We start from the raw sequence: 19,842 nt of genomic DNA on the forward strand, positions 1-19,842 counted from the left end.
GCTGTTATCTAGAGCATCGCTAGAAAACAGCATTGTGCTGCATTTGTTTCCTGAAGGTCAGCTTTAGGTGGAGCCCAGCATCCAACTCCATCTGATTAGCATTCGTCACCGCAGGCTCTCCTTCCCAACCATCTATACATCATTTTTATCTTGGTACAAAATCCTCCCAAAAGCTTGTGGATGCTACAGAACTTTGAAATTTACATTAAGAAATGTTCAGACTCCAGGCAACATTCCAGGGTAAATCCCAACTTTAATACAGTATTTATTAACTTTTTAATAAAACACAATTTCTCTTCTAAAAGAAAGAACTGGATGAGCTTCTGAATGCATAAACATTTCCATTGTGGTGTGGGTGAGCACTAAAAGATTTATTATTCACATGCAATATAAGTGACTCTTTGGTTTTACAAATGAGGAGCTAGAAGGGTGGCGCGGTGTTATTTAAAAAATGAATGCCTTTATTTTAGCACTGATGTTTTTAAAATTTCCAGAATTTAGCAAAATTATGATACCAATATACACATAGTTGAACAAAAAGCAAGAAATGAACATGGGTCACCTTTAAAGTGAATTGACTTTTTTTTTTATGCAACAAAAAAGTCAGTACCAAACTGTCCTGGACCTGCTGTCTTCATGTTTTAGATGCGTCTCTCATCCAGCACACTTCCAACAGCTGCACAAACTCCCTTTGTCATCAAGCCTGTTGAACCAGGCAGGAGGAAAACGCATCAACATATAAGGCAGCAGACCCTGAGGAGAGCCAGTCCTGGTGTTTGCCTCTGCCAGTCAGCAGAGCAGTCACAGTGCCTTCCAGTGTTAATGCCCCATGGAGTTTTTTCCCCTTTGGCCGCACTACAACAACAAGCTTCAATTTATTTCGTCAGCGTTTCTGAGATAAACCAATCAAAGTTTAGAGTGTAGGGAGAGTTATGCATCATTTTCAAACTGTTTCCGAGTCGAAATCAGAAAAGTGACTTATTTTGATTCAGCCACCTGAGTGAATAGTTTGAAGATCTCTGGGTGGCATGCTTCCACAGACCAACATTTCTGCATGTTTCTCTTTCAAAAATGGCAAACTGCATCAACTGGACCGTTCAAAGTACATGAATATTCGTCGATCTAAATCGTCCCATTTTAACTCTAGCTGAGTTTAAGGAAGGTGAACCTCTGCACTTATCCCGATCCTTCTGCAGACTCTAGCAGATTTTAACCAAGATTGGCATGCCTTTATCCTCTCATCAACTCTGACCAACATCACTGTCCCTGCCAAAGGAAAGCCTCTCCACAGAATAATGGGCCAACATTATGTTTCACCAGTGGCACGATGCTAGCCGTGTGTCCCCTTCGTGACTTGTTGCAAACTGCAAACATGACAATGTTTTCCAAACTGTGCAAACAGAAATCTTTTGAATAAATGTAAAACATATTCATATTCACGTCCTCTAGTAATTACTGGGAAGAAGCTGAAAATGACCAGTGATACTTCGTGGTAGCAGCCTGGCTTAAGTTGGTTTCAATTTTAAAAACGATTCCGGCTTTGACCAAGATAACAACTTCTGTTTTCTTGCCTTGTCGCAAACGTAAAACTAAACCGTCTAACTGAAGTCTATTCCCAAAACTCAGATTAACTACTGCAGGTAAAATTAGCCGACAGTGACTTTGCCAGGGATTAGGTTACTTGGTGTCACATTGAAAGGATGTTTAGCAGTAACTGTATACCGTGTCTACAGATGCCACTGACCACAATTACACTCTGGGGTCGGTTATCAATAGTAGATTTCCTTAAGAAGTTACTGGTTGTTGTTTTCCTCCTTTTGTGTTTTTTATATCTAAAGTTTTCTTCCTCTTTCTCTCGTTTACTGTTTGTTCTGGGTTATGCGTTAAATCTTTGGTTTTCATGCCATTCTTGATCATTTAAAGCATTTTCCAGTGATGGGTCAACCATAACAAAAAATCTACTTTTAAATCTCCTCGCATTGGTCTGCATACGCTACATTATGAATTTCACAGTCATTTCTGGGTGCTGGATCTCATATTGCTCCTCAAGTCGCTCTCAAATATGCTCAGACACCTGTTGTCTGAATTCACACCATTCTTCCAGCCAAGGCTAGCAATGGATACTGTGCGAATCACACAATCACCCCACAACTCACTTCCTGAAGCTAGATTTAACACGCCGTCGCTCCTCTCAGCTCCCGTATAATGCCACGCTCTGTTCTGGAGTTCAGGATCTGTTTTTGGTTCTCTGCTGTTTGGGTTTTACGGTCGCTCTCCAGGCTGAGTAAACTAAATCATCGCCGATCAATTTCAAGTGACTTTTTTTGTTTTGTTTCTGCCATTTACTATAAAAGTCGAGGCAAATTTATGTTTATAGCACGTCTTAAATCAAGACAAAATTACTTAAAAAATTGCATTAAAAAAAAAAGGAATTCAGAACGGATTCGTTTGTTACAGAATTAAAGATGGATAAAATTTTAAACTCTCTTCTGCAACATACAAAAAGACGTACGTGCACGTTTCTCTTCTCCTCATGTTCCTCCCATCATGCCTGATTTTGGACTCTCTAATCAGCCGTCATTTATTCAACGAACGGATTCGTTTGAAACAAATTCAATTAAATATATATATATATTTTAACATTTGTGAGACGAGACATTTTTAAATACGTCAAAAATCAATTTGAACAAAAAAAAATAATAATAATTTGTAATTTTCTATTTTCTAAGTCGGCCCATGAGGGGCCTGTGATTATATCTCAGAGCAAATGAGGACTAAAATTATCGGAATATAGGTTCTACACTCTTATTATTAGACAGAGGAGTAAATGTATAACGATGTGATCAGAAGGCAAACAAACAAAATAAGTTTTAAAAAAATATATCTCTAAGAACTTTTCTTCCGCTCTGAGGACTCTGAACAGATAAAAGACGTCCAGCTGAAGGAGAAACCTTGACAACTCCGTTGCTTAGGCAGCTCATGTCTTCTGCTCTGATCAGATCACGGAGCCGACACAGTAATCAATATCCTACTCCCTCTGACGCAGCCTCCTCCCTGATCCCGTCTACATGTTTTCTTCTGCCTCGTCTTGCTCCCATATCAGAACATCATCCCGTCCTGCGCTGCGAAGGCGCGTCAATCATTCTTTCAGAACTCAGAGTCTCCCGGTGCCCCTGAACTCTCAATAGCCCGATATTTCCAGTTTGTGCAAGGCAACGGCCCGGAGATGCGTTGCTTCGCATGAAAATGTGCCAGACGAACGAAGGTTTGATGTTTTCCCAGAAACAGGAGGGAAGATGTTCACAAACATGATTAGTTTTTGACTGAAAGAGCAATTAATAATGAGGTCTGGGTTCTAAATGGCCGTTTTTGACTAATTTTGATTTTACCTTTATATTTCTTAATAGAAACCATTAATATTGCCTTACGTGGTATAATTTTTTTCAGGACAACCTGAACTTTGTCAGTTTACACTGATTTTTGTCATTTGGATATACTGACACTGCATTTTGGGCCTAAACTCACACAAAAAGATCAAATTCGAGGCGAAAAAGTTTTTATTTTTCACTGTGAAACCCACATACATGTATAAGAAATGTTTCTTATGGTTTAGAATATTAAAGTATACTATAGATTTAAAAATCAATATGTACAAATATAGCAAACAACTTGTGTGTATAAGATTATTATCAACAAAATGTAGGTAATTAACTCGTTTCTGTGCAACTATTAACAAAATATCAAATCAAGATTCTGTTGGGAATGGAAATCCCGATCAATGAATCATAATTTGTATTGACACACGGAGCATAAAATCAGCCAAGAAAAGCATTCAGACTTTACTTATTTTATTCACTTTCAGCGCTGAAAGACGCTTTTACCATTACATCCGAGAAGAGTTTCTAAAAAAGTCTCTGTAGTGTCTGAGGAGAAAAAGGAAGGTAGCTGATTATATGGACTGAAGACACTCCCTGAAATCACACCATGTCTCTGTGGCCTGGGAAAACGTTTCTTTTTTGTGAAAAATGGACCTTGGTGTCTAACAGAATCAAACATGTAACTCTTTACTATGGGCCCTTTGTCTAACAGCGTGTGACTCTTTCTCGACCTTGGTAAAGCGTCTCAACAATTCCAAAAAATACATAACTTTGCCAAATAAATTGAAGTCCTGGCAATTACTTATCTATATTTGTACAATTATTTACAAAGGATCAGATGTCACACAAGATAATAAAAATGATTTGTGCCACTCCAGGAAACAGTTTCTGTCCATCATGACACAGAGGGGCACATCGCATGCCTGACATTTCCATGGAGTGTTGTGCCGTTTTTTTGTAAGCAGTGATTGCATTTCAGTCTGCCTTTGCTGGCTTTTTGGGCAGAATCTGTGGCTGTGGAAATTGCCACAGGAACATGGTCTGCTCTCCTGCTCTGAGAATTGCCTTCCTTGCTCATACCACAAAGCTGACACACGAGCCATGAAGTCTTGGTGCATCATGGCCTGTTCTTGCTTTGTGCTGCTCATCTCACGATGTAAGATGAAGGCATTTGTCGTCGCAATGTCAAGAAAACGGAGCAGCAAAGTCCTGTACCGGCGGTGTGTTTTTCTCTTGGTGGAGTAGTACTGGATCAGCTGGTCTGAAAGATCAACTCCACCCATATTTACATTATAGGCCACAATCGGTGTTGGATGAGGAGTCTTTCTCACAGCCCAGTTCCCATCTGCAGCCTTTACCCTTCTGTCCACTGTCTCTCCAGAAAAAGTGGGATGGACAGTGGAGCACACAGAGACCTCACGAGTGTCAATCCATTTCACAAAAAGCGAGAGGTCCTTCTCTGATCCACCTTACAGATCCTCTTTCACTGTTCTTGGTCAGAGCATTTCCCCTCCCTCTGGGACATCCCTTTCTGCTCTCCCTGTATGTTCCACATGCTCCACACTTCATTCTTATTATAAGTCCATGAAAAGTTTTGGACTGGAATAAAAATTGTCCATGTAAATACGGTATCCTGTGTCAAGGAAAGATCTTATGACAACATCGTAAGACAGGCCATGCTCACTTTGAGTTTGAGTTTTGCCAGTGTAAATCCCGAATGTAACGGTGTAACCACTGGTTGACTCTGCCAAAATGAAAACTTTTCACTCCCCACTTGGTCGGTTTGTCCTTCATGTAGTGAGTGATGCCAGTTTTTGCTTTAGTTCCCACCTTCCTTTCATCCACAGCCATCATCTGTGCCTGAGAAGACTCAGGCACAGATGATGTCGTCGCTCAGAGGCCTGATTCTAAGCAGCTTGTCATGTCCAGGTGTTCCTTGTTTTATCATTCTGTTCGTCTTCCTCTGGATCGCCAACGTGAATGTTCCAAAATATTGATCTGAAATTGTCTCTGGACATCGCTTTGTGTGGAAGGGGCACAGACAAAATACTGTTTTGCTTCCAATAGTCCTGAAGACTGGGCAGTGAAACTGAAGACGTATAGATCAGGAGACCAAAAAATGTGTACAGATCTTCTACTTCAATGTCATTCCATTTGTACTTTTTCACCTAATAATTTATTTTTTGCTGCATTTTTGTTTGTGGCAAATTGTTTTCACTGTGTCAGTGGCAAAATATAATAAAAAAAAAGCTCTTTTGAACTATGGGAAGACAGGTCGTTTATTTGGACTCCTGGTGTTCGGTGTGGCTGGAACCTTCTTACTCCCGGCACGCTGTCGGCATCCTCCTCCGTCTTCCAGGGGTCACAGCGGGGGAGTGGCTCAGCGTCACCCCTCGAGACCGCGCAGTTGCGCAGCGCCGGCTACTTCTCAGTTTGGATCTTCGCATAGCTACATTTGTACCTACCTCATCTTCTTCCTGATACCCATGTTCTCTCTCTCTTTCTAAAACGAATGACTGAACCGCTGCGTCGTCATCAGAATCCTCGCTGTCTGCTTCAGACTCAGGCTGCGAGTCTCCTTCGTCTGATAGCTCAAAAAAGAGCTTCGCTGCCTGCTCCACATTCATTCTTCTCATCATTCTTTACAGACAAAACAAAAAAACAATATCCTACATACATATTACGAGGTAGATTTTACTGATCGTCTGATATCGAAACTATCTGATGTGCCTCTTTTTTTCTCTTCATTCCCGCGTTACTGCTCATTGTTTTCACGTTTTTTGCGTCACTGTCCTTCGTTTCTCAGCAGCAAAATGTTGTCAACTCTCATCAGTTGAACATGTGAGATGGAGTGAGGGGCTCTCCTGTTATGTTTTACTTTTTGTGTTGCGATGGCGCTCCGTTTCACTGTCTTAGAGTGGAACGGAGCGGGTTTTACAATTTCGCTGAATGAAAAAAGATGGTTTCAATATTTTAGCATAACTTCGGTTTTACTTTGCCTATTAACATAATTTAAAAACTGGTGTGTAGTTTATAATGTGCACTTTAAACTCAAGTTGAAAGTGAGACTCGGGGAGGAGGAGTCTTGCTTCTGCGTCACCCCAAATCAGATATGTAAAAAAGACGCATACACGTCTATAGACCTTAGACGGCTAAGAAGGTGCAAACAAAAACTGAAAGGAAATAATGTTGGACTGGATCTCACATCATCTAGGAAGTCATTTATTTTGCCGTGTTGTTTAAATGTGACATTCTTCCTCTGCTTTCGTCTCTTTCTACAACATTTCCATTCTCTCATTTTCTTTATCTCCATTACGTTCACGTTTCTCTCATCGTTCTGAACAAACTCCCTCCTTCCACTCTGTACCCTTCAAGTGTGAGAAAGACGGTAGGAAAATTGTGCTGACTCAGGGTAATGCAAGAGTGGCATCAAGGACGAAGGAAACCGAGCGTTTGAACTCTTCTCTCTGTTCTCTCTTTCACAAATAGATATGCGAGTCAACATGAACCCATGTTGTCTTTATACTTATACCATCAGGCACTTTTACCTCTTACTCATTCCTCTTCATTTATCTTAAGGCATCTTATGATCAGCAGTGAATATTAAATGCTGCATTTTATGCGTAAGATGAAATAAAAATGTAAATAAAACGTTCCTAAATAGCACCTGAAACTGACACTGTTCGATGAAAAGGGTTTTTTTAGTGACACCTAGTGGGACAACTGCAGATTGCAGCTAATCCTCATCGCCTTACTCTCCCTTATGTGGATGTTTAATACTTTCCAAAAGAGCTAAATTTGTCTTAAGCTGTAAAAGCAGCAGGAAAAATTTTTTACATTCATAACATTGTGACCTCTGTCAGGTGAAGTAAATAACTTGGATTATTTATGGGATAAATGAATCTGCAGGTGTGGCTTTGATTCTAAATGTTCAAGTGTTGGAAGAAGGGAAAATAAGAGCTACATGAGGATTTAAGAGAGTTTGATTTGGACAGTTGGGTAAGAAAATCTCCAAAATTAGAGCCAAAAATTGTTAAACAGTTTGAGAAAGACAGGAATCAGTTTAAGGTGCCGAGTTGGACTCTAAATTTGACTACAGGTGAAATTCTTTGAGCAAACAATTTGATCCGACATTCTTGCTATACGATTTTAATTTAAGTCAGACACAGAAGCATCGTAGCTGGTAGAAAATGGAGTACCAGCACCAAACTAGGCAGGTGCCTTGTTTTAACACAGCAGGTGGCCCAGGCCATGAATCATTTCTATTGGTTAATTTGCCAGGGAGTTGAGATTTAAATGTGTTTTTTGCTTCGATCTGACTGGATGATGAGGGGAAATCGGTTTACTGGCCTCCTCCGATGGATTTCATGCTTTTCACCCAGCAAAAGTGAGACGAAGTGAATGGAGAATACTAAATCTTTTAACCGTCCAGAGGGATTTGAGAGCCTATTAATATACTTGACACGTCTTTTTTTTCCTATTTTGTAAACAAAGATGGAGTTACTGATGAAAGTTGTGCTGCATAAAAATGCCCAAAGGTCAAATTGCATCATTAACTCATTATTTAAATAGATTTTTCAAGGGAGCGTGCTCCTGGACCAGTTTAGTATTAACATGCTCACCCAATATTTTTTTTTCCCACAATGCATTACAAAGCTGTGAATGACAGCAGGATGAGTCAGGAAAACATTTTTTTTAGAGAACTTTCAGCCGTGTCCTTTTGTGTTGACTTTTCAACAGAATCTAATTTAAGTTGAACCTTAATGGAAGTACATAGATGTCAAATGAAAATTTTCCCGTTTTAACAAAAGGTTTGATGTACGAATCACTAATTTGGTTCTTTTGAGCACTATGAATCTTAAAAAAATACATTTAAAAAATCAATGGAAATGCAAAACTACAGACTCAAGCTGCAAAAGTTACGTATTTAGCTTTAAAAAATGTTTGCTACCAATTTAAACCCTATATATGGAGCCATCTTTATAAAGTCTTTCTTTTTTTACTGTAGACTTTTATGAATAAAATTATTGTATTAAGCAAAAAACCTGGAGATAAGGGAGAAACCTTGCTATTTTTGTCTCTGCCTCTTGGTAGTCGACGAGCTTCACGGTGCGTCTGCGTTGGCTCACCTGCGCTCGAGTTCAAAGGACTCCATCTCATCTTCTCCACACCCTGTCTTATCAGCATCACTCTCTTATTTCCTCCAAGGAATTCTGCTCCAACCTCGACTTTATCTTTCCGGTTGAGCCAAAGAATAATTTTTCTTTGTTCCGAGCTACGTGACGTGGAACCGAATGTTTGCTTAAATCCTGGTTCTGGAAGGAAAGTTAGAAGTAAGAAATGTACGAGATCGAAATGAGACAAAGAGGAGAAACACTGACTGGAAGTTTGCGTTATACTGTATGTATTCCTTAACCTCGCTAAAGTTTAGAATCATATAACTTGTTTTAATGCATTGTAAGGTCATCAAATCTAGCAGAGAATCTCCGATGATAGATTCAAATGCCCTCGTTCAAAAATTCACCTCCTATCTGGAGACGGTTTGCATCAGCATGGAGAGCCGCCCAGGAGCGATCGACTGCAGATGAATCATGTTTGAAGTGGCTTCTGTTCCACATTTGTATTCCAGTCACATCTCCACATGAATTCTCCAATCTTTAATGAAATATATCGACGAGTTAGGGCTAATAAACCAAGCGACAACAATGTGGAGACAGGCCAGTAATTTCTGGCAGTGGGACGACTGACATCGGACTTTAAATTGTGATGTCGAAGGTTTTGCAGCTGGATGGACGTGAGGTAAAGATTACTGCCGCCACTTCTTCACTGTAGTTTTCTTCCTCCTTATCCGTGCCCAGATCGGCTCCAGGCTTCTCTTCCTCCTTTTGTTTTTTGCTGAGTTCACAGGTATCTCTTGCTCTCCCCTATATCATCACTATCTTCTTTCTTTTACCGTCCACCTTTGTTTTCCCCAAAACTTTTTTTTCCACTTCTTTTGCCTCTTGACTCCAGTGGGAGATCGGTGGAAGAGAAAATATTGGCACATTTTGGGCCGATAGATTTCTTTTCTATAGAAGTTTTACTCTTACTTAAGGAAAAAGCCAAGGAAAGCATTGATTACTTTATTTTGTTTTACGCTTTTTTTGGGGTGAAAGAGCTGCTAATCCAGAACAATCATTCAAGTTTTGGAGATGAACTTCTGTTGCCAAAATATTCCAAGGCCGTTATTGTCAGAGATCATTTCTTAAAAGTCTAAAATGTTCAAGAAAAAAAAAAGAAAGAAAAAAAAATAATAGTTGCATTTTATGCAGACTTCAGTTTTGGTCTGATGTGCATCAGTCAAGTGGCAAAGTGGAAACCTTGCATTGCATTAACAGAGGACTATTAGTGCATTCACACCAGCTGTGTTTGGTCCACTTTAATCAAACTCTAGTTTGTTTACCTAGTCAGTCCAGTTGGTTTGGGGAGTTGTGCATGTACAACCGAACTCTGATGTGGACGGTCTACTTAGAGATTTGGAGCCCTGTTCAAATTTATATTTGGATGCCAAATGTACTGGAACATGCTCCAAAAGCAGGAAGCAGACTATAGAACAGGGCATTTTGGGTAAATAAAACCAAAACAAAAAATATGCGCTAATGTAGTGCTAGCAGGACAAATGGCTTGGGGTCTTTTGCCAAAAAGAAAATAAAAATCCAGCTAAAATCTGATGCCATGCCGTTTCTTTGTTTATTTTTACATTTTGTGAAGAAGGAAGTAACACTCAGTTCATTTTGTTCTTATATTTTGTACGCCCTTCCCCCACCTGTTGATAAGCACTCCTGGTCAGCTGGCTGAAAGAAGTTATTACACTTTTCAGTCACCTACAGAAAAGTCAACTTACTTTTAAATACTGAACAATGAGGTTACAAGAAAGAAACTGGTAACTTAATCGTTACAATTTACTCAACAATCAAGTTAATTACTTAAGTAATTAACCTTAAACTAACCAGTTTAAGGTGTTGAGCTGGACTCCAAATTTGACTAGAAGTGAAATTCTCTCGACGAAAGTAAAAACTTTCGTCGAGAGATTATTTGCAAGAAAAAAACTCACAAATTTAATATTAGTCTCTGAAATTTTCTAGAGAAAACAAGAAAACGTCTGTTTGTAAATTAGGAAATGTATATTTTTTCAGGAAAAACTGTTTTGTTTCTCTTCAGCTGGAGAAAGTCATTGTTATTTCAAATATAGATATTTAATATATACGTTTCGGAACAACAATAATCATATAATGCAACAAAAAAAAGCAACACTTTTAACTGGAAATTAATGTACTTATTGTGAATATATTTGATACTTTTGTGGGAATTACTTTTATTTTACTCCCAATTTGTACCATGAGGTTATTATAATGTGAGAATCTATGACCAGATGGCAGACCGGCAAAGTTAAGTATTTTTGTTTTTTCTTTACGAGTCAAGGTTGGATCTTTTCAAGCAATCTTAAACATCTATCACCACATCAGATTTAGCTCCAGAAACCTTCAATGGTTGCACTTCAAAACTCCAGTTCATTTTAAGATGCAGCTCTTCAGTCTTACACTTTGAGTCTGAGGGGGACATAAAAAAAAGAAGAAAGATGTAGCAAGGTCTTGTAATTATTCACCAATGTTACCGAGTGCCTTAAAGGAACAAGTGTTTGATGGAAATTAAAAGTGAAAATTAAAAGCTTAAGAGAGAGAGGAGCAGAAAAGAAGAAGAGATCAGAGGCGAGGCGGAACAGAGGACAAAGCAAGGTCCCCCGGGTGGGAGGCGGTGTGAGAAAATGAGGAGGGGAAAACAGAGCGGAGGAGGAGTCCAGTAAGTCTGTCTGGAACGACGGTGGAGGGTGGAGATGGACGATTATTAATAGTAATGTTTGATTAGCACGAGCCGGGCTGGAAAGCGATACGTCGGTGGAACATCACGACTGGGAGCCCATTTTTCATCCCAAAAATAGTTGTAGAGGACATGTATAAAACACAAAGAGCAGAGCCTCTTATCTTTCACTGGACACCCCTGCTGCACCGACCCAACCCCCGTCCCACATCCAAAACCACCACCGGCCAGTAACAAGGTAAAAACCAAAGGGCATGACTTAGGTGTGGAGTTTCATCCTCTTAGCTGAAGAGCTAATATGTTTTTTTAACAAAACAAAAAGACATTTTAGAAGAAACCAGGTTGCTCTAACACGAGGCTGATATTCACATTTTGAAGTGGTTTTAAGAAAGTACAGCGAGAGATTAACATGAAAGTCTTTGGAGAAATGTCCAAAAAGGCAATTTAGCCTCTTTCACGTCCTCCTTCATTAAAGCAGATCAGATTAAGATACAGCGAGAGCGTATCGGCAGAATAATTGCTTCGTGGCACTAAAAAGTAAAAGTTGGTGTGGTATGTTTTTCTTGTTAGAAATTTTCCAAGGACAAATTTAAATCGCACCTTCTAGGAGTGGAAAAGCGTCTCTCGTCGACGGTTCCAACTAGATGAAATAATAAATGAAGTGGACCGATTCAATCATAACTTGCGTGCAATGCACAACGGTAGACTAAACCTTAAATATTCACGATCAGAACGGCATGCAGTCGATGTGCAGAGGAGTGTCCGAATGAAACATCTGCGCCTTTAAATGCTGTTCTTAGTGACGCTTTCGGTATGAGATCTACTGAATTTTTTATTTGTTTTTGGAATATTTCATGTAAATCTGATTCTGTATGCTTCTGTCATTACATTTTAATTCACATTTAAATGTGGAATTGTGGAAAATATAGATAATTTATTTTTTCTTTATAAGAAGGGTTTTGTTACCTAAATCTAATCTATTCCAATAAGCTAATTGATGTGATAAAAACTTTATTTAGTCATTTTCTCAGTTTCTTTCTTTGTTTACTTGCACCCATGGCTGTTCTGGTTCCCTCGAAAGGCCTGCATATCAGTGTAATATTTACAAAAGAGCTGATAAAGTTGGCCCACGTTTAAATTAGGTATCATGCATGCATTGTGGAAAGAGTCCATTCACATTCAGAGCTTTAGAGAGCAATGTTTCATTGTTTGCAAGCCAAAGCCAGGATAAGTGTGACTTTGTTTCCAAAGTAAATTTGCTTTTCAAAAAGTCCTTCGTGCCCGTGTAAAACAAACGCGCTCTCAATGTGAAAACCTTGAAAAAAAAATGTTTTTTTTTCTTTTTTAGGATTTGCTGTTTTGCAATAATTGCTTAACTTACTTTTAAATACTGAACAATGAGGTTACAAGAAAGAAACTGGTAACTTAATCGTTACAATTTACTCAACAATCAAGTTAATTACTTAAGTAATTAACCTTAAACTAACCAGTTTAAGGTGTTGAGCTGGACTCCAAATTTAACTAGAAGTGAAATTCTCTCGACAAAATTTTTCTATTTGCTAGAAAAATCTTGAAAGCTTTACACAGAACAACACGGCCAATGAAGGTAAGAACCAACAGCGATTAGATTAACGAGCTGTAAAGCTAACGGTGAGGATGATTTGAAAACATGTCGGTACCTTTGCACCTGTCCGTGGCCTCCCGTCTCTGGACACTCATCCTCCTGCTTGACTGCTGTTGCTGGCGAAGCCTCCCATCCTGTCCCGTACCTGCCAGAGGATTAAACAGTGGACATCAGTGATAACAGCCAGATGATCCCCAGGCCTCCGCAGTAAGGCTCTCACATCCCCTCTCTCATTGTGCAGTGGCGCAAAGCTGCATGCACGCACAGATGTGTTTGTTTCTGTACAGGGTTCTTTTTCTTTTCCTGTTTGAAATTAAATCAATAGGAAATAAAGACCACGCTTAAAGGGAATTGGTTTTAAAATGAGTCTCGGTTCAGATTAAATTACTTCACAAAAAAACAACAAATTTGGACGCAGTCACTAGCGCTCCTCTGTAATCACAATAAGAAAATAAAACAAGTCTCAAAGGTATCTTGGTTTAGTTATAGATCACCTCTTATGGTGGAACGACCTACTGACTATCTGTGCCCTCGATTACAGTAAAGGTTGTATGTTATTATGTAGATTTAAGACATCTTGTTGCTGTTCTATCCAGCTGTTTTGAAGAGCATTATTAGATACAGGTTTATGTTTTTTTGTTTTGTTTTTATGGTGTACCCTATCTAATGGAATGCATGTGTGCTTCTTTCTATGTGATAAATTCATTGGTTTATGTTGTGTGACACATTATCAAGGCAGTTATTGTAACAGCTCTGGAGTCCAAGACTAATTTCCCTACAACTGCTATAAAATATTCTTTTGATTTTGATTTGATTTGACTTGATGATGGATTTATTGGCTTATGACAAATCAATACAGATTTCAGTTGGATTCAAGATTGGACTTTGACTGGACCATTCTCACACATGGATAGGGTTAAACCATGTCACTGTTCGTCTGACACTACGTTTAGGGTTGTCGTCCTTCTGAGAGACGGTAGCTCAAAGACTTCTGCAGCTTCTGTCAGGTTTTATTCCCGGATTGCACGTGATGCGTTTGATTTCTGAAACTCGCAGTATTTGGATTGTGAACCAGGCTGTGATTTTTTTTAAAGGTTTAAATGCTTGACTTTTGTTGTTTTAAAGAACTGCTTTCCACTTTTCACTGTCTCATGAAGGTCAGGCTAATAGTTGCCCGTTTGATCATTGTTCTCCCACCTGGCCTCTCCTTTCTAGTGTAGGTGGACAGTTGGGTTATAGTCTTTTTCTTCTTGGTATGGATTGACCAGAGCTTTGTGTGACGTTCAATGTTTGGGATATAGCTTCACTTTGAGCGCCATTGATCTAAGGCCTTCAGATGAAGCTTTGAATGACAAAGCCGTCTTACTGAGCCACACAATCCTACAAAACAATGCTCATAGTTCAGTGGGTTTGTGCCAGAACCATCACAGTTAGCAGAAACAAAAACTAAAATCCTCTACTGTGAAATCTAATTCCTGCTTTTCTGCCTACACAGCAGTATCATGTTTCTCTGCGTCATCTCCCTCTTACTTTATCCGTGCCACTTTAACAAACGCACACTCAAACAGCATGGAAGAGCTCGAGTTTCTTGAAATGGAGGCAAGTTGTTTTCTAAGCCTCCTTGGCACAAGTCGTCTTGGTGCTTCAGTATAAATACACACACGTTCACACTCATGCAGCTGTTCCAGTGGACCGGGGAGCTGGCGGCTGCGCAGGACCGGTTAGGTTTCCCACACCTACTGAGAGCATTACGGACACTCAGATCCTCAAGAGGAAAACAATCTTCTACTTTCTTTAAAGGGCGCAGAGCTGAAACTCCAGTAGAGTTGGAGAGAAGAGCATAGATGATATTTTATCCACCATTTATGCTCATTGATAGTTGTTTTCCATATATGAAGTAGACATTGGTGTAAATTCAAAAACTCCACTATGTCCTGACATGTAGGTTAAATCGTCTTTGTCTGATAGACTTCCACATTAAAAGTGGACAACTTGACATGTTTGTTTTCACCAAATATAAAATAAAATACTTTTTGTTTAAGATGAATATATTTTCTTCAGGACGCTAATGATTGATTCTTGTTAGTAATTTAATTTCATTTACACAGTTGGTATGAGTATGCACAAACGTCTATCTTATTATGGTTTTGGTTGCGGGTGTCACCTGTTAGCAGCACACTTAATGGATTATGGATTGTTCATCAGACAATTTGAGGTAAAAATGGCCATGCTGACCTCGGGCCAACAAAACAACCTAATCATGTCCGAACAGTGCTGGGAGCACTCGAAATAATTTATTGTTACTCTAGTGGTGATGCTTAGTAGTAATGAGCGGAAAAATAAAGTATGAAGTGTAGCTTACAAGATACAAATAAAAAAGGTGCAGAAAATTACTGTGCAGAAAACCCTCACACCTGCACATGTTAAATTAAGTACTAAATGAAGCTGGGATTAACAAAGAACACAGGACCTAAAATAAAAACGGTTGCAAAATGAAAAATATTTTAAGTTATGGAGCAAAATTAGTCTTTTGTTACGTGACTGGTCTGTATAATACTAGTATAAAGCTCCTTCCTAGCACGACTTCAACAAAATGGCGCGTTAGCAGGACTATTCGCACTAAACAAAGACGTAGCAACGCAGCTTCGTAGAAAACGGAAATTGGAAGAAAAAAAAAAAAAAAAAACTTGACAGTGGCGCATCTAAAAGAGGGAAAACATGACGTTAGCAACATCGCTTCAGCTTTGTAATAATACAGTTCAATTAATTACCAAACATCTGGATTCATCACTCATGTGGCCATAAGTTCGTCGTCTCCGACAGGTCTCGGCTCAAAAATGTCCGACTCTTCCGTTTTACCAGTAAGAGCGATGAGTAAGAGCATAGACATAATATAAGAGTAGACCCCGCACTGGCTGCTCCGGCGCAGGAAATACGGCGGCCATCTTGGAGCGGTCGTCCCTCCTACTTTGTTCAATCAAAACAGCAGAAGATGCCTCAGCACTGAGGGATATTGTTGTTCTGATCGATGGACTATTGATGTGAGGGCTCCACAGACAACATTTCACAAGTAAGATGGACATATTATTGTGTATATTCTGCGATTGGAATATTACTTTACTGTATTTATGTCCACTGGCGAGATACAGTGCTACAGTGCTTGGTGTAATACGGGCTTCAGCCCCGCTATGAAGGCTAACTGAGATTCTGTAAATCTGAAAAAAAAATATTATTCTCTAAAATTGACTTAGATTATCTGACACAAGAGCCTACATTAGAAATGAAACAATGTAACACATTATAAAACTTATGTGTTATAACATTCACCAGCAAAGTTTACACAGGTGGTAAAGACTATTATTTATATGTAATTCTTTCACTAGTAAGATACATCCCAAATCTTCCGTTTTTGTTTTGAAAGTTTCATAAAGACACGATGTGAGGAAGAAGAGATAGATATCTATAAAGAGAGACGGATTCACTGCAGCACGGATGAATCTCATATCGGATTTTGAACTCAATCTCAGCTGCTGAATCTCTGAAGCTAGAACTCGTCGGCTGAAAATCATATATATCTATATATGTATGTATGTATATACATACATACATACATATAAACATGTATCCAATTTATATTATTCAGTATAAATCATTATTTATACCATTATTTGCCATTATTAATCATTGTTTAATTGTGTTTGTATAGTTATATAAATATGTATTGATCTTACTAAATAATTTATTAAATAAATTATGAACGGCTGTATGCTTTGTAATATGCTCTTCATACATTGATATCAGAATATTCCATTCCTATTCTATTGTTATAGCCACTAAGCATATTTAAATATGCTGAACTATGTATTAAAAACATACTTAAAAACACAATTGTTTATAAACGTAGCTTTGATAGATGTTTGAATATGGTTTCCAGTAACAAAAAAGCGTATTATGATCGATTAAATGCGCTGATACGTCATTGAGCTGCTAAACACATAACTGAGTGGAGTGGTGGACCGCTCCAAGATGGCCGCCCTAAATCTCGTCAACGACAATAGGCGAGAGCGGTCCATGAGGCGTCTATCCTTATATTATGTCTAAGAGTAAGAGTGCCAGTGTACGTAAACAAGAAGTTTTTTATAAACTGCCGGTACTTTTAGATTTCTCTGTAACGACAGCACCACACGCTGACAAATCCAATAATTACAACCAGTAGGTGAAATAAAAGCAAAACGGGGTTTACAAAATGGGTATCCATTTGTTTTACCTGGTTACATAAAGTAGGGCTGAAACTGATGATGGAGATGCAGAAATATCACGCAGACGTGAAAATCAACAGAATTTTATTTATTTTTTTATTTATTAGGATGCAGGAGTGGTGTAACTTCATACCGTTATGAGGTTTTACACATTTTTCATGATCGATTGATGTTTGGATAACCGTGGAGGTTACTGAGACCATCAAGCGTGTCGGCATGCTTCTATCGTCAATGAATAACAAACATTGTCGCTTCAAATTGGATTAATGTACTTACATTGTACGGTTCCACTCACAGCACATTGCGGTAAATCTATATTCTCCTCCTCGTTTTGTCTTGAATTGTTTGTTTTCCCCCGGGATATCTTTGTGCAAAAGGTCAGAGAAGAAGACGGGGCTTTTTCAGTGACAGAGGATTGGATGTGTGGCCCACACAAGTTAAGCACTGTTCATTATTGATCTGTGTGCAGCAGGGTGTTACTGAAGTAGATAACGCCGAGCCTCTGCAAAAGCTCATACATCACCGGAGCTCAGTTTGACACCAGAGGAGAAAATCTATGAACTACTTCATATAGTCGGGAACACTTGACTTATTTCTTTGTACTTGTCTAAAACGCCCAGCTTGATTGGCATGTTTTTCTTTTGTTTTTTTTTAACCACAGAGACAGACATGAAATCCCCAATTTGTGTTGTGTTTGAAGCAGAAAATTACACAAATAAATCCTACAGGTGGAACAAAAGTGATCTAAATAAGCTCAGAAGCATTGCCATGAATGGCTGAAGAACTTGTGGACAGAGACAGCGCAGCTAGCTTCAATACAAATCTAGAAAAGCGTTAGTTTAAAACTTCCCTGGGCCATTGCTTAAAAAAATTGTGAGATTTTTTTTCCTATCGTGTCGCAATCGTGCAAATCACCTGCTAACATGACTGCGAAGCTGTAAAAATATTAAAACAATTATTTTACTCGAAAGTCAGCACTTGAGTCTGGGAATGGCAATATGAACGTGTTCAATTCAATCCAATGTGAAAACACTTTGTTGATCTCAAAGGGGAACCAAATGTTGTAACTCATATTATTTCTAAAGTTTTCTAATAATTCCAAATCCAGCTTGGCTGTCATGTTGAATTTTGAGTTTGAGTTCAAAGTAATGGAACGATTACATTGTATACGCACTACCACGGCAGCATTTACTGTATGGAGTGTTGAGGCTGTATGCTTGCATGCTTTAGCAACTCTTTGTCATTGTTTTGTTTTTATTTTTCTGCACAAAAATTCAGAAAATATACCAAAAAAGAACCATGTGTTGTCAAATTTAAGGTGTGTAAGTAAAGCCAAGTGGTAAAGTGAATATTTTTCAGTTTCCTCCTGACTGGTGTGCAGATCTCTCCTTTCCTGCCTCAGTCAACTTTTTTTAACTCTCCACTATAATCTGCAGTGATTGGGTTTTTTTCCCTTCCTGGCCAAGTGGACGTCTGATGAAAGTGTGTGAAAAGTGTTCCCATTTCACACTTACTGTGCAAAACTTGAAAACAGTGAAGCGGTGAACTCGCTTAAAAAAAAAAATAAATAAATATATATATATATATATATATATATATAAATCAGTCAAGTGATATAACTGAGCATTAATCATTGCTGCAGTGTGTGAAGTTTTAGGATTTAGCATTTATTGATTTTTTTTTTATGCTTTTGCGGCCGTTTAGTATTTTTTACTTGACATTTTTGGCCAAACCGTCATCAGACTCTTGAAGAGGGTTTCGTCGGGTGAAGTTGTCTTGCCTTTTATCGAAGGATCTCCCCATTAGCTATACATGACGTGCTGCACGTTGCAATGGACGCTTACAAAACAATTATTTTTGAAAATCCGGCAGGAAGGTTAACTCAGATCTAATCTAATGACTGCAGGTCACAGAGAAATGTTTCCCCTCAACAATTTGTTGCCACGTTGCTCGTTCCCTCAGACGCCCTTTGTAGTCCCGACTTCCTCTCTTTCCCCACCGCCGTTCGCCTTCCTGGTGTTTCCGTGCTCTATGTGTGCTTGCAATATGAAGAGGTGGAAAAGGGCATCGCCAGAGGGTGACAACTTCATAAGCGGTGATCAGGTTCAATCACACACCGAGTAAAAAGCCAAAGTGCCGTCAGGGGCCGGGCTCGCCTTTCACAGGGGAGACTCTGCGTGTCGACTGGGCTGACGGGTGAAATTCCCCAGCAGTATTTCAGAGACGGCAGAAGCCTCGGCTGGCCCCCCCGTCAAGCCCCGCTGACTTTGCTTCTGTGCCTCGTTTTCATCAACTCAATGTCATCACGCGATCAAAACGGAAGACGAAGATTTCCACATTTGTTTGCTGGAGATGTCAGAATCCACAGCTGGTATCAATGAACTGGTTTCTGCATCGTTTCCCTCAACCCCTACCTGCTGCAGCCGCCTTTAACTTTACACCTTTTCTAAACCGTCTCCAATCCGTTTGTCACCCATCACTTCCCTCTCGCATGTCCTGATTTCCTGCTCCATTTCTGGAGCGTACACCGGTGTAACGCGAGAACGTCTCAGTTCTGTTTCCCTCTCTCTCTCTCTGCAACCTTGTTTTTCACCTTGTCCATTCTGTTTCCCCCTTTCCTTTTCTTTTCTCCCCTTCCTGTTGTCTCCACCAGCCAAGATGGCAATGAGCAGCATCCTCAACGCCGATGACATCAAGAAAGCTCTCGACGCATTTGCAGGTAAAA

At 39.2% G+C, this 19,842-nt stretch overlaps 1 protein-coding gene across 2 annotated transcripts in view; it reads left to right on the forward strand.

Annotated features, from left to right (window-relative positions):
• The window catches only part of pvalb6 (parvalbumin 6), a 45,144-nt gene that overhangs the window by 22,484 nt on the left and 2,818 nt on the right, over positions 1 to 19,842 (forward strand). The window contains exons 1-2 of one of the 2 annotated variants that reach the window (XM_081609795.1): positions 11,302 to 11,472; positions 19,771 to 19,836. In XM_081609795.1, coding sequence (XP_081465921.1) covers positions 19,776 to 19,836 — 61 coding nt within the window. In that variant the 5' untranslated portion in view covers positions 11,302 to 11,472; positions 19,771 to 19,775. Of the gene's footprint in view, positions 1 to 11,301; positions 11,473 to 19,770; positions 19,837 to 19,842 lie in introns of those variants that run through there. The other variant, XM_081609796.1, reaches the window with a different exon arrangement.

The sequence above is a fragment of the Poecilia reticulata genome, chromosome 8, assembly GCF_904066995.2.
Source record: "Poecilia reticulata chromosome 8, P_reticulata-male-v2, whole genome shotgun sequence".
NCBI classification, from domain to species: Eukaryota; Metazoa; Chordata; class Actinopteri; order Cyprinodontiformes; family Poeciliidae; genus Poecilia; species Poecilia reticulata.